Raw genomic sequence first — 14,127 nt, 5'->3', positions numbered from 1 at the left:
TGTGAATGCACACATATGCATTCATGTTTATGTCTATGTGTACATGTATATATAGCATACATACATATGCTTGTATGAGTATTCTAAAAAGTGTAGGAGAACACTTGAAAGGTTAAATTACGTTTGAGAGGTATTGGAATGACTGGGAAGAAAGTTTGCTTCTTCTTGTTGCAGTGGTGTGGAAAAAATTAAATAATGAAGATTATAAAGGAAAAAACCCTCAGAAACCACCATACCGCTCTTTGGAAAACACTGATTTAGTTCAACATGTCTCTTTATCAATAAAAATTCTGAGGCATTGAGTAGCTGGGTGTGGAGTACTCTTAATCTAGAATATATTATTCAGGATAGCTAACTGCTATAACTTAGAATACCCTGAAACTCCTGCCTTAGCACAATAGAAAGTTTCTTTCTTCCTTACATTATATATAACCGCCTTCTACATGGTGATTCAGGGACCCAGGCCTCTTCCATCTAACGGCTTCATTGTTTTTCAGTCACCACAGTCTTTCCGTGGATCTTTTGAGTTCAATAGGGCGACAAGGAAGGGGATGGAACAGGAAGGATAGTGTGAAAGGTTTTGGAGGATGGGAAGTAATGTTATGTCACTTCTTTCCATGCCCCCTTGGCTAGAACTCAGTCTTATGGCCTCACCTAGGTGCATGGCAGATAAGGAAGTGCAATCTAGCTGAGCCAACTCCCCAGAAAGGGAAGAAAAAATGTGGCAATCAGAGATCACTAGCATAGTCCTTGCTCCAAGGGAATTTGTAATCTTTGGATTGAATTTATTAATTTTGGAATTCCTTGAATTCAGAAGTCTATTACATGAAACTTAGGCAGTAAGGGATCTGTATGCATTTATTTTTACACAGTGTATTGTAATTTCTACTAATGTTAAGAATTAAACCATTTAAATCACTTTTAGACTTAATTCAAAACACATAGGTTAGTAAGTTTTGCTTTCAACTGTAATAAAACACACCTGGTGATAGGTTTTAGCTCTGAGGCCACAAAGGGGAGTTGTGAAGAGGGTTGCCAGGAGGTATAGAAAAGTCTTAAGTGGTCATAAGATCACTTAGGGGGAGAAAACAACACTTGAATTTTAAATACAGTGGAAGTATGTCTTTAGAAACTTTATAATTGCCTACATCAACACGATCTTATATCAAGATTATTCTGTGATTTATAAAATTGCCTACATCAACACGATCTTATATCAAGATTATTCTGTGATTTTGGAAATGAAATTTTTGCCTTCATATTTCTCATGGAGATTTTCCTTTTCCTGTTTTTATTCTGGATATTACTTTAAAAACTATAATCTTTAAAATTATGCCATGCTTATATATATAATTACTGGTTTCTTAATATTTTTCTTTTCCTTTTTAGTGTGAAAGCGCTTTATAAAATATAAATCACCCATATAAGTTACTATTATAAGCTAGTTTAAAGGGAGGAAAAAGTAATGAGATACTAAGTAATGGAATGCCAAGTTTTTGTTAGAATTTGTCCCTGGTAAAGAGGCGGCAGTTTCTCATAGAATCACCAAGTTGGAAGTGCCTTTAAATTCTATTCATTTGACTTATCTTAGAAAGCTCTGTGTAAACATTATTCTCAGTATTCACAAGAAAAATGTCAAATTCATCCCAAGATTTTTTTCATTTCTCTTAATTAATGTGTTCTACTGTACTTAAGACCCATTCTTTTAAATCTGTTCTGAGTGGAAAGGGAAAAGACTACATGTATGAATAGAATAGGCCTTTTAGGGTCATTTGGGATTTTTAGCAGAATACGTCATTCATTTTCTTTTCTGTTAAACAGATGACTGGAACTCTTTAGTCTTTCACTATTGACTCATCCAAACTTTGATTGTAAACATGATCATTTGTCTCTGTAACCCTAGAAGATGTTGGGTTTTTGTACATTCCATAAAGGCAACAGATTGTGTGTGTGTGTGTGTTTTCAAGTCTCTATTATGGTACTTTGGTATCTGTGCCTTGCAGATGGTAGAAGGACACTGCAGTCAATATTTATTGAACACAACTGAAGGACTAAACCAAGTTCACAAATTAAATGCAAATTATTGTGAGGGAATGCAATGAATGTTAGCCACAGGTTTAGTGCTATGCATGTGTTGAAAACCGCAATTTCTAAATTTTGTCTTCTTAATTTGATGAAATATTTTATCCCCCAATAATATTTAATGTATGTGTGTGTGTGTGTACTTTTTTGTCTGCTTGGTCCTTTGTTGCTAAACATGCCATTTCAGCAGTCTGCTTTGGTTTCGTGTTTGAGATCTGTTTTAATTGCTCTGGCCTGTTGAGAAAGAACAGAGACAGACTGAACACAAAACAATTGACTGGTGCAAAATGGGGCCTAATGATAGGATAGCAATATATGTACAAACAGAGGTTCTTTATAATTGAAAATGAGAAAAGAGGTGGGAGAGGGTGTCATGTGGCACACAATAATATAAGCATGTGGATGGCAAGAGAACTACTTAGGGAGAAAGATTCAGTTCCAGCCAACACCCCATCTGTCACATCCAAGTAATGTTAATTTCACTTTATTTGCTGTATAGTCTTGTTTGTATTTAATTTGTGAACTTGCTTTGGTTTTATAGTTGTATACAAGCTATATAAGTTTAAGAAGTTTCTACTGAATTTATGTCTGCACGTAATTAAATGATATCAAGTTACGTAGGTATAGGTGGCACTTACAAATTCAGGATTGGAATTTAAGTTCAAATTCTGGATTATTGTGTGACTTTGGGCAAGTTAATTATACTCTCCATGTATTGATTTCTCCATCTGCAAAATGGGGGTGACAATAATTCTCATGTTATAATGCTGTGAGAATTCACTGAGAATATCCGCATTAAGAGGCTAACATAGTGCTGGTTTATAGCGAATGTTCTATAATTGTTAGCTATGAACATAATATTCTTTTTTTTTGTAATAAAAGTCCATAACTATTCAAGCTTGAGAGACCTGGAGTCAGGTAAAAGCATAATTGTTTTTGAGAGAATTTAGTTCAATTCTGGCTCAGCCTCTACAATCCTTAGCCAATCCATAGCCTCTCAGTGCTCAGTTTCCTGCAACTTCCTAGGGTTACTGTGAAAACTGATAGTATATGCTACCATTTGGGGAGTGAGTTTGTATTAATCAGGGTTCTCCAGAGAAACAGAACCAATAGGATATATATAGATGTATATGAGGAGATTTATTATGGAAATGGGCTCGTGCGATTGATTATGGAGGCTGAGAAGTCCCACAATCTGCCATCTGCAATGTGGAGACACAGAAAAGCTAGTTGTGTAATTCAGACCAAGTCCAAAGGCCTGAGAACCAGGAGTAGGGGAGGAGGCTGCTGGTGGAAGCCTTGGAGTCTGGAGAGCCAGGAGCACCAAAGTCTGAGAGCAGGAGAAGATGGACATCCCAACTTTAAGAAGAGAGTTCGCTTTCCCTTTGCCTTTGCTTGTTCTATTTGCACCCTCATCAGATTGGATGATGCCCATCTGCATCGGCAGAGGTGGATCTTTTTTACTCACTCAGTTGATTGAAATGCTAATCTCTTATAGGAACACCTTCACAGACACCTGGAAATAATGTTTTACCAGCCATCTGAGTATCCCTTAGCCTACTCAAGTTGACACATGAAATTAACCATCACAGAGTTCCATGTGTCAGATACTGTTAAGTACCTATGAACATTATCTTTAATCCTGCTGATAGCTTGGCAAAGAGAGCAGCATTGACCTGTTTCTATGGAGAAAGGAAATGAGGCATAGAGAGAAAACTGACATTGCCCTAGGTTGTATGGCTTATAAGTGGCAAAGCAGAGGCTACAAGTCAGGATCTGCTTGTTTGCAAAGCTCATGCTCCTTCTCTGAGGCCCTTTTGCGATGCAGACGTGATTCACATAGGAGATTTCCTCTGCCGCAAGACCCTGGGAACAGCCACATCAGGAATCAAATTTGTGATGTGGGAAAGGGATGAATCATTTGGAATATTGGAGGGATACCCTGGCAAGCCTTTCCCTGTGCATGGTGGAGACTCTGGATGCCTTGGGAAAAGGACAAGAGGGTGTCCTGAGATAAATGACTTCTCAGATCACCTGAGACCAGCCTGGTTATTTGTATACATTTTTTCCTCATTTAATTTCTTTAAATTAGGATGGATATTAAAATACAGAGTATTCTGGAAATTAAAGGAAAACAGTGTACCTTGTAAGTCTTGCTGGGGGACAAAATCTCTTCCATCTAACTCCCAGTTCTGCCATTCAGTTGATGTGTAGTTTAAAGCAAGTTATATTTAATCTGTCTGCCTCGTTTTCCCGTATATGCTGGTTTACGATATAGAAAATGGTCATTGCTTACTTCCATTTTCAAGCTTTGCAAAGTGTGCAAGAGAGGACACACACACACAGAGTATTGCCCATGGTTCTTTGCATACTGGGTTAGCACACTGTTGAATTAGTATCTTCTAAGTGTCAGGTGGTCTTCTTAGCTCAGAAGATTCATAGAGGATTCAAAGGTGAGTCAGGGAAAGTCTCAGCTTCATCATGATTTTCAGTCTAGTAAACAGGGCAAAGGCTATAGAATAGAAGGGAAATATAACACACAAAAAAGTAATGATCTTGGATATTTCTCCTTGGGCCACAATTTATTTTATTTTATTTTATTTTTTTGAGATGGAGTCTTGCTCTGTCACCCAGGCTGGAGGGCAGTGGTGTGATCTTGGCTCACTGCAACCTCCACCTCCTGGTTTTTAGAGATTCTTGTGCCTCAGCCTCCAGAGTAGCTGGAATTACAGGTATGTGCCACCAAGCCTGGCTAATTTTTTGTATCTTTAGTAGAGATGGGGTTTTCCCATGTTAGGCAGGCTGGTCTCGAACTTCTGACCTTGAGTCTGCCTGCCTTGGCCTCCTAAAGTGCTGGGATTACAGGCATGAGCCACTGCACCCAGATGGGCCACAATATTGACAATAGCATATAGCATACACCAGGAATCATGAAGTATTTTCTTACTGAAGAAATTCTAAAGAATAGTCTAAATGGAGGAAAAACTGTGTGTTCCTTCTACAGTAACTGCTCAGAAGTCATTTCCTAAAGCTCTTATTCCTAAAGGGCCCCTCTGTGGAAAAGCTTTAGAAAGCTGGCATGTCAGGAGTAAAAGTGGGCTCGGGGAGAAAGTGCATGGGACAGCACGCCTCACTCAGTAACTCTCTGTTCCCTATGGTGAATTCTTTATCCCTTCCAATCCTTTTTTCTTTTTCTTTCTTTTTCTTTTTCCTTTTTCTTTCTTTCTTTTCTTTTCTTTTCTTTCTTTCTTTTTTTTTTTTTTTTTTTGAGACAGAGTCTCACTCTGTTGCCCAGGTTGGAATGCAGAGGTGCTATCTCGGCTCACTACAACCTCCGCCTCCCATGTTCAAGCTATTCTCCTGCCTCAGCCTCCCAGGTAACTGGGACTACAGGTGCGTACCACCAAGTCTGGCTAATTTTTGTATTTTTAGTAAAGATGGGGTTTCACCATGTTGGCCAGATCATGACCTCATGATCCACCCTCCTCGGCCTCCCAAAGTGCTGGGATTACAGGAGTGAACCACGGCGCCCAGCCCCTTCCAATCCTTTTTTTCCTCAGCCCTGCCTAACCTCCCAAGGTTACCTTCAGATGTGGCTAGAATAAGCTGCCGCTGTGTATGTGTTGTGAAAAGCAGAATTGTCTTTATCTATAAAGATGGCGCTAAGCATTTCTGCAGCACAATTGTCTTTATCTATAAAGACGGTGCTAAGCATTTCTGAGTTCTAGACCCATATTTTAACTTCCACCTGGTTGTTCAATTGTCACTCGAACATTTCTCAGCCCTGCCTCCTCGTACCTGATCTGTTCTTATGCGTTCCTTCTCATAATCTACGGTGTCCGTGCTTCCTGGTCACTCAAACTCAAAATCCCTTAGCCCCCCTCAGTCCTTCTCTACTCTTAATCCCCATTTCTAAATGGTCACAAAGTTTTGTGACTAAATTCTAAATTCTCTGGTGTCTTTGCTCTTCTTACTTTACTGCCACTGACTTGGTTCAGAACTTCATCTCTCACCTGAACTATTACAGCAGTCACCAAGCTAGCCTCCCTGTCAACACTTATTCTTCACCTGCTGGTAATCATTATCTTCTTAAAAACAGACCCCAGTACTGCACTCCTGATTCTCCATTGAAAACTGCTCAGGATAAATCCAAGCTTGTAAGGCTGGTGCAGAAGCATCTTCCTAATGTGGCCTCAGACAGCCTCTTTAGTGTCATTTCCCACATGCCCCCTGAACCACCCTGAGCTTCAACCCCAGTGAATTTCTTTCTGTTCCCTAAATATTCAGCACTTTGTTGTTTTGAAGCCTGAAACTCTCTCCATTGTCTCTGTATGAAAACTCATACTTATCCTTTAAAAATAAAATCAAAATATCACTTCCTTCCTGAAACTTCCCCATCTTCTCATGGCCCCATCACTGCCCCACTCTGTAGGATGCCACAAGAGAACATTGCTTGATCATTACTAGACTGTGAATCATCCCTCTTCCCCTTCCACCCATCATATGGTGAAATCCTCTTGAAGAGACCCTCAACCCTCCTTTCATAACTTTGAAACCCCAGCACTCAGCACGGTACTTGTTGCCCTGTTCAGTTGGTGTCCCATAGTGTTTGCTGGCAGAATAAATAAAAGAATCAACTTATGTGTACCTCACAGGGATACTGTGAGCACAGAATGAAATAACATGTGTTCAGTGCTAACGATAGTGCCTCAACCATTGTGTCTTTTTAACTTTTCTCTTTGAGACAGGATAAAAGAAAAGAAAAAAGGGTAAAATCTTAGCATGTTCTTGAACTGCAGAAGGAAGAATTTGGGGATGTACCCCTGGATAACTGCTGTCTCCTCTGTAAAGCAGAGAGGGAGGGAGTCCACTGAGGCAAAGGGAATGTGAAGTTTGTAGTTTTGAGGGCACTGGTAGTGACCCTGGAGGCCGCCGAGTTCTCTTCACTAGTGATATACATGATGGCTGATGAGCAGCAGTGAAGGCCTGACTGGGCATAGAGATGGCAGTTAGGATTGTGTGTGTGACCTTCCATAGCCAGGTGTGAAGGGAATGGGGAAAGGTGTGGATGGAACTGGGGACTGACAAAACTGTTGTATTAGTCCATTCTCACACTGCTATAAAGTCATACTCAAGACTGGCGAATTTATAAAGAAAAGAGGTTTAATTGACTCAGTTATGCATGACTGGGGAGGCCTCAGGAAACTTACAATCATGGCAAAAGGGGAAGAGGCACATCTTACATGGCGGCAGGCGAGAGAGAGAGAGCAGAAACGCGTAAAAGGGAAAGATCCCCTTATAAAACCATCAGATCTCCTGAAAACTCAGTCACTGTCACGAGAACAGGATGGGGGAAACTGCCACCATGATCCAATCACCTCCCACTAGGTCCTGCCCTCAACACATGGGGATTGTAGGGATTACAATTCTGAGATGAGATTTGGGTGGGGACACAGAGCCAGACCATATCAAGTGTCAAGGGGGTGTGGGGTTCTAGTGTGTGCGTATATTGGGGGATATAAATATGCACGGGGGAGATGACAGCCAAAGTCCTCTAGTCGGATGGGAACTGCTGATGGCCCAGGTGAATGGGGCAGGTGTGGAAGTCCTGTGGTGACAATGAGGATGCAGAGCAGGTTCCTGGGAGTGGGGTGGGGACCCCAAAGCTTGTGGCCAGTGCTGGGGTTTCAGAACATTAGATAAAATAATTTTCAATGACCAACACCAGGGGATGGCTGGCATCTCAAATACAACATTCTTCATTTCTCTTTTTCTTCTATTCTTTGTCATATGAATACCTACCAATGAAGAAAAAGTAACCTTAGTCTTTATGTAACTTTTGTGTGGAATTCATCTGTTAATATTATTCAGCAAATGCATTTTTATTTCTACATTGTGTTTGTAATAATTTTTAGTGGCTGTATTATATTATCTTTGCACTTACTGCTTTGTCTTCTTTTGGATTTTTCCCTAGGATAAATTCACAAGTGTGGGATAACTATGCTTAAAGGTGTGGATGATTTTGGAGCAGGGAGTCTTGATGGGCTGTTGGTTAATTGCTACAGGCAGATCTACAGCAGGCAGGGAGGGCAGGCAATGGGGAAGAAAATTAGAATATTTAATAATAGACTCTGAATGGAAGCTTTCTGTGAATATTTTAAGTCCACCTCACATAACTCTCAGTTCTGTTTGCTGCCTCTACTGGAGGCATCTACCCCAGTGAAGGGGAAAACAGAGCTGGCTAGAAGTTGCATCTGTAATTGAGTAAATGGAATTTTGCTTGACTTGGTCTTTGATGCTTTATTTTGGGGGACTATCATCAAGAACGTGAAGAAGTTGAACAACTTGTGTATCTGGCAGGGGCAGGTAGCTGTGAAAGGGAGTTTTTTTGTTCTGGAGTTATTTATTTTTTTGAAACAGAGTCTTACTCTGTTGCCCAGGCCTGAGGTACAGTGGCCCAATCTTGGCTCACTGCAACCTCCGCCTCCTGGGTTCAAGTGATTCTCGTGCCTCAGCCTCCTGAGTAGCTGGGATTATAGGTGCCCACCACCACACCTGGCTAATTTTTGTATTTTTAGTAGAGATGGGGGTTTTGCCATGTTGGCCAGGTCTCGAACTGCTGGCCTCAAGTAATCCCATCTTGGCCTCTCAAAGAGCTGGGATTACAGGTATGAGGCACCGCACCCAGCCCATTCTGGAGTTTTTTTGGGGGCAGGACAGAACAGTTTCATCTTGATAAATTAAAGGATTTAATAATTTTGATTACAATAATCACAGTGTTAGTATTTTGAATAATTTTAGCAGTTAGTGGGAAACATGATTTAGATAATTTTAAAGAAATTGCAATATTTTGAATCAGAGCAAAATTTCATTAATAATAATACTGTTAATTTTTCTTATGTCTTATGGTTGTAATACTTCTCTTTTTTATCTTTTAACAGAAGAAATACAGAAAGGGGTTTATTGATGTTTCAAAAATCAAGTGTGTGGAAATAGTGAAGAATGATGATGGTGTCATTCCCTGTCAAAATAAGTATCCATTTCAGGTGAGCTGGTGTATTTTTGTGGCAGTGCAGTGCTGGGCTTAGTCATGTTTGCTCTTTGACATTACAGTTTTCTGTCTTTGCTTTGGTGGCTGATTGGCTGATTTCTAGGTTCATTTGCCACTTTAATAGTTATGACTTTTCTTCATGAACTACTTAAGTCTTTGTGGAAACATTATCTGATTCTTAAGGACTCGGGGCTTAAGAATCCTTAAGGGTTGAAGTTTTCCCTATGAATCTGAGAAACTGAGAAGTGAAAGGCGTGAGTTATCCTCAAAAGGAAATGAGATTAAAAAGCTGCTTGTGCTAAAAAAATAATATTAGCCTTATATATTGATTAAACTATATTTCTTTGGGGTAATCATGTTATTTTTTTCCCCTCACAATGATTCTGTTGCATAAGGGAGGTAAATGTCTCATTATTCTCTTTTATGTCTGAGGAAATCAGTGCTCACCTGTTAAATAGCTTCTCCAAGGTCACCTTGTAAATGAAAAGCCTGCCAAGCACACATGCGCGCATCTCCTCTCCTGAAGAGGAGGGTACCACGTCCTGAGCTACTCCGCATTCATGCCGGTGTCTTGTTTCCCACGTGCCTTGAGAACTCAGGAGTGTGGAGTTGGATCCTGATAATCTGGAGCTCTAGCCCCTCCCCAGCACCTCACCACTTCCTTCCCTGCTCAAGGATGTTTTTATGCTCTCCTTGAACAGTGAATGTCCCTAGTGAAAGTCACCTTTTACCCATGGCTGTGTTCTCACCGTGTCCTGAAAGGAAAGTTACAAAAGTCTTTTTCAATGTGGTGGAGTTTTTGCTTGTTTTTAATTGCTCATATGAAGTTATCAATTACATTGGAATTATACATTTACCAGTTTTGGGGGATGAAGATGTTTGGGAAGCTAACGAAGCTAATGAAGATGTTTGTGAGCTAAAATATCCAAGCTTCTGGCTTATTCTGCACTAGGGTGGCAACATCACAAATGGAGGAAGGGCTACATTTAATTTTCCTTTTCCCTGTTCCTTATTTTATTGCTACTGTTTCTCTAAGTGAAGGACAGGGACAGTAAGTGCTTAGAGAGGTGACTCTGAGGTCAAACTGCCTGATTTGCTTACTGGCCATGTGAGCTTGTCTAAGTCACTTAACCTCTCTGTGCCTGTTTCCTCTCTTGAAAAATGGGAATAATAACAATAATAGTATAATTTCATAGGGTTGTTGTGAGGATTAACTGACGTAATGTATAAATAGCTTTGACACTTAATAAGAGCAAGGTAAGTGATAGTTGCTATTATTATTATTACTATTCTCTTACTACTGCTGCTGCTATTAATATTACACCTAATATTACACCTGCCACCTGGATCTAGAAGTAAGATAAATTTAAACCTTCTTAAGTATGTTTAATGCATATATAATGGGGGTGTGTGTGTGTCTAGGTGTGTGTGTATGTGCCTCTGTAATTTCATTTGAAATCTGTAATTTCATTTAAAACCATTCCTACGACACTTCTTTTTTTCTTTTCCCCCCTTTGAGATGGAGTCTTGCTCTGTCACCCAGGCTGGAGTGCAATGGTTCGATCTTAGCTCGCTGCAACCTCTACTTCCCAGGTTCAAGCGATTCTTATGCCTCAGCCACCCAAGTAGCTGGGATTACAGGCATGTACCACCACTCCCAGCTAATTTTTGTATTTTTAGTAGAGACAGGGTTTTACCATGTTGGCCAGGCTGGTCTCAAATCCTGGCCTCAAGTGATCTGCCTGCCTCAGCCTCCCGAAGTGCTGGGATGACAGTCATGAACCACTGCACCTGGCCTCCTACCACAGTTTTGATGGCTGTTAAACATATTAGGGATTGGCAGCATGAGGGAGCTGTGGCTCTCATGATTCTGGACCCAGAATTAGGACTTTTGCTGTCCAAGAAAAAGATATTCACTCTGCAGGTTTTGAGTTGCTTTTAAGAATGATAATACAAGTAGAACAGAAAGCATTCCATCCTTGAACTATTAAAATTGTTGAGATGAATAAATATGAGAAAAGTTCAAAAACAATCTGAAAAATTAATCAAGAAGGGATAAGCTTGAGCTTTATACAGTTTAAAGCAGCATGATTTGAAAGGTGAAAAATACCCTCTCTTATTATAACTTAAGTATAACTAAGAAAGTATAGATCCTAGTTTCACGTTTTCATAGTGAAATTTTACATTAGGTTCAGATGCAAAGTGAAAAAAATGAAAGTAGAAGTAGATGTTTTCAAAAGACACTGGAAAAAGAAAGTGGGGCAGATGGAGAAAATGCTGGGGAATCCGCACCAGCTGCCTAGATGGGATGGTTCCTCCTCCATGCTTTTCTAGATGAGTCATTCTCATGGCAGCTGGAAGATCCTCAGGAGCTGGCATGTCTTCCCTGGGTTTCAAACCCAGATCTGTCTACCTTTTGTCTGTGCTGTTTCTCCTACACCACACTATTATTATAAGTCTATGGAATAAATGAATGAGTGGATGGAAGATAGAAATAGGAGGGTGGGTAACTACGAGTGGGTAGTGTTACTGAGGGAGAGTATTCCCTCCTTGTTTAAATGGTTTCTGCACTTGAAGTTTGCAAAGCTCTTCCCTCCCCAACAGCCTCTGCTGTGGTAGGATGACTCAGCACAAGACTTAAGGCGGCGAGAAACGCAGCTCCCTGGATCCTCCTCCTCAGAAGGAGGCCAACATGGTGTGGTCTGAAGTTTGCTGGGGGAGATACTGGCCCACAGATATCTCTTCAGCCTACCAAACAACCTGAGATGCCAAAAGTAGGAGCTTGTTAGTTGAGCTCAGGGCACTCTTCCTAGAAACTTCTCACAGAAATACAAATATCCCAAGTTAGCTAGGTAACATATCAAGATAGTTTTAGTTATCAAAACTCTGAATTTGGATTAGGTTTTTTTTGGTGGGGTAGGCGGTTAGCTAGTCTAACAAACTTTAAGGAAGTTTTAAAGGCTCATGGTACTGACATGAGATGAGTTTTGTGGGGAAGTCAGACTGCTTGGAGTCTGGAAAGGCAGATTCCAGGAGGGGAACAGTCAAGCGATATTTGGGGGTTAAATATCCTACTCATATGACTTACCCTCAGCCACTTTGGTTTTGTCATTTCAAAAATGAGGATTCTAACACTAAGAAAGAACTGGATTGCTGTATGGATGATATGAGGCAATGCATATAAAGTGCTTAGCCTAATTGTAGGGACTCGGTAAGTTATTATAATAAATTAAATTGTTATTACAATACAGTACAGGTTTCTGGAAGGTTCAAGGCCCTAGCAGTCTTTTCCAGACATCTCAATGTCCATTCAGGATGAGTAGCTCATGGTGCATGGTTCCTTCTGAACAGAGTTGGTTGTGTGGGCAAGCCCACATAGATGTGAAAATCATGGAGCAAATGAGGAAACATGTCTCTTCACATCTCCTTTAGCACTTTATTGCTCTGATATCATGGCTCATTTCTGTCTTGTAATAAGGTATTTCTGTATTTGTCTTGGAAATGGGCTTCATGTCTGATTTATTTTTGTGTCTTATGGGAATGGTATATAGCATCATTTGTTCTATGGTGTTCACATTACTATTACAGCGCATTTCTGGCTGGTTGCCATGGCTCTCACACCTGTAATCCTAGCACTTTGGGAGGCTCAGGCGGGAAGATCACTTGAGCCTAGGGGTTCCAGCTTGTAGTGAGCTGTAACTGCACCACTGCCTTCCAGCATGGGCGACACAGCAAGACCCCGTCTCTTAAAAAAAAAAAAAAAAAAAAAAAGAAAGTACATTCCTTTGATTTAAATGAACAAGAAGGAATTATCTATTGAATATGGTGGGTGATAGCCATTTATCAATGAAAGAGCTATTTGGTTTTGGTTTTCAATGCAGTGGGTGTGGACATGACAAAGGGAGGTTTCTAGCCTTGTATTACGTTTTAGCCAGTCTAGACTGTTTTTTTGCCTTGTGACTGACCATGAAGAATAAAATGACAAAATTTCTGGCTTAGTTTCCCTGGGTTATCTTATTATTAATATTAGAAATGTTAAAAATAACACTATTTAATTGCCCACCAAAGACTGCCTCTAAGTGAGGCACTGTGGTTAAGAGGCTGGGTTCTGAAGTCTGAATTCTGGCTTTCTGGATTACCAGCCAAATGGCGATGGGTGGGTGAGGCAGTACAACATCAGGGGACAGCATCTACAGTGCGTGGTGCATGAGTGGTACCTGCTGAAGTTACACAGGAGTGGGGGACTGGGTAGGCCTTTATTTTCTCATTTATAAAATAGAAAAACTCGTACCTTGATGGCAGGATTGAGTTAAGGTCTGTAAAGCACACAGCACAGTGCTGGGGTAGTTGGTGCTTAATCCATTTAGCTACTGCAGTTATTGATAGTGGCAAAAGGAAGCTGTAAGAGTGATGCTGAAGGAGTAGTCCATTCATCTAAAATATTATTTAGAGAAATACTGAATCTCTGTTACACCAAATTTATCTAAGGAACTTCAGTTAATTAGATTGAAAGAAATACTGAGATTAATGAAGTATCCTGGCCTTTATATTTTTTCTTCTATAAAGCATGGTCCTTTGCAAAATGTTTATTCTACTTAATGTAGAAATGAAGAAGTCCATATGCTTTTGTAAGAAAATAATCTGGGTTTTCTTGATGTGAAGTTATTGACTTTCAGTTATTTGAGAATCATTTATTGGTGCCTGTAGTACCAAGGGTTCTGTGCTAGACAGAAGTGCTGTGTCTAAGTCCTCCTGACCAATTCCATCTTTTGTTTTATTTTAGGTTGTTCATGATGCTAACACACTTTACATTTTTGCACCTAGTCCACAAAGCAGGGACCTGTGGGTGAAGAAGTTAAAAGAAGGTAAAACTCACAATGAAATATTACTCTGTATATAATTTTAGGAGATGTAATACTGTTATCACTCAGACAGAAATACAGTTAATACATCTATTGCATTTGTAATCTCTTTTTTTTATTATTTATTTATTT

The 14,127-nt window shown here is 40.0% G+C and overlaps 1 protein-coding gene across 4 annotated transcripts in view; it reads left to right on the top strand.

Annotated features, from left to right (window-relative positions):
* TEC (tec protein tyrosine kinase) overlaps positions 1–14,127 on the top strand; it is a 137,724-nt gene that overhangs the window by 84,396 nt on the left and 39,201 nt on the right. For 3 of the 4 annotated variants that reach the window (XR_010586809.2, XM_005554845.5, XM_074039736.1), the window contains exons 3-4: positions 9,024–9,128; positions 13,917–13,998. Coding sequence is in view for 3 of the 4 variants with exons in the window: in XM_005554845.5 (XP_005554902.1) it covers positions 9,024–9,128; positions 13,917–13,998 (187 nt within the window). In the remaining variant the exon portion in view is untranslated. The remainder of the gene's footprint in view (positions 1–9,023; positions 9,129–13,916; positions 13,999–14,127) is intronic. The other variant, XM_045392340.3, reaches the window with a different exon arrangement.

Source organism: Macaca fascicularis, chromosome 5 (genome assembly GCF_037993035.2).
Source record: "Macaca fascicularis isolate 582-1 chromosome 5, T2T-MFA8v1.1".
NCBI classification, from domain to species: domain Eukaryota; kingdom Metazoa; phylum Chordata; class Mammalia; order Primates; family Cercopithecidae; genus Macaca; species Macaca fascicularis.
The sequence above is the reverse complement of the archived record's forward strand: the minus strand, read 5'-3'. Positions and strand labels throughout refer to the sequence as shown.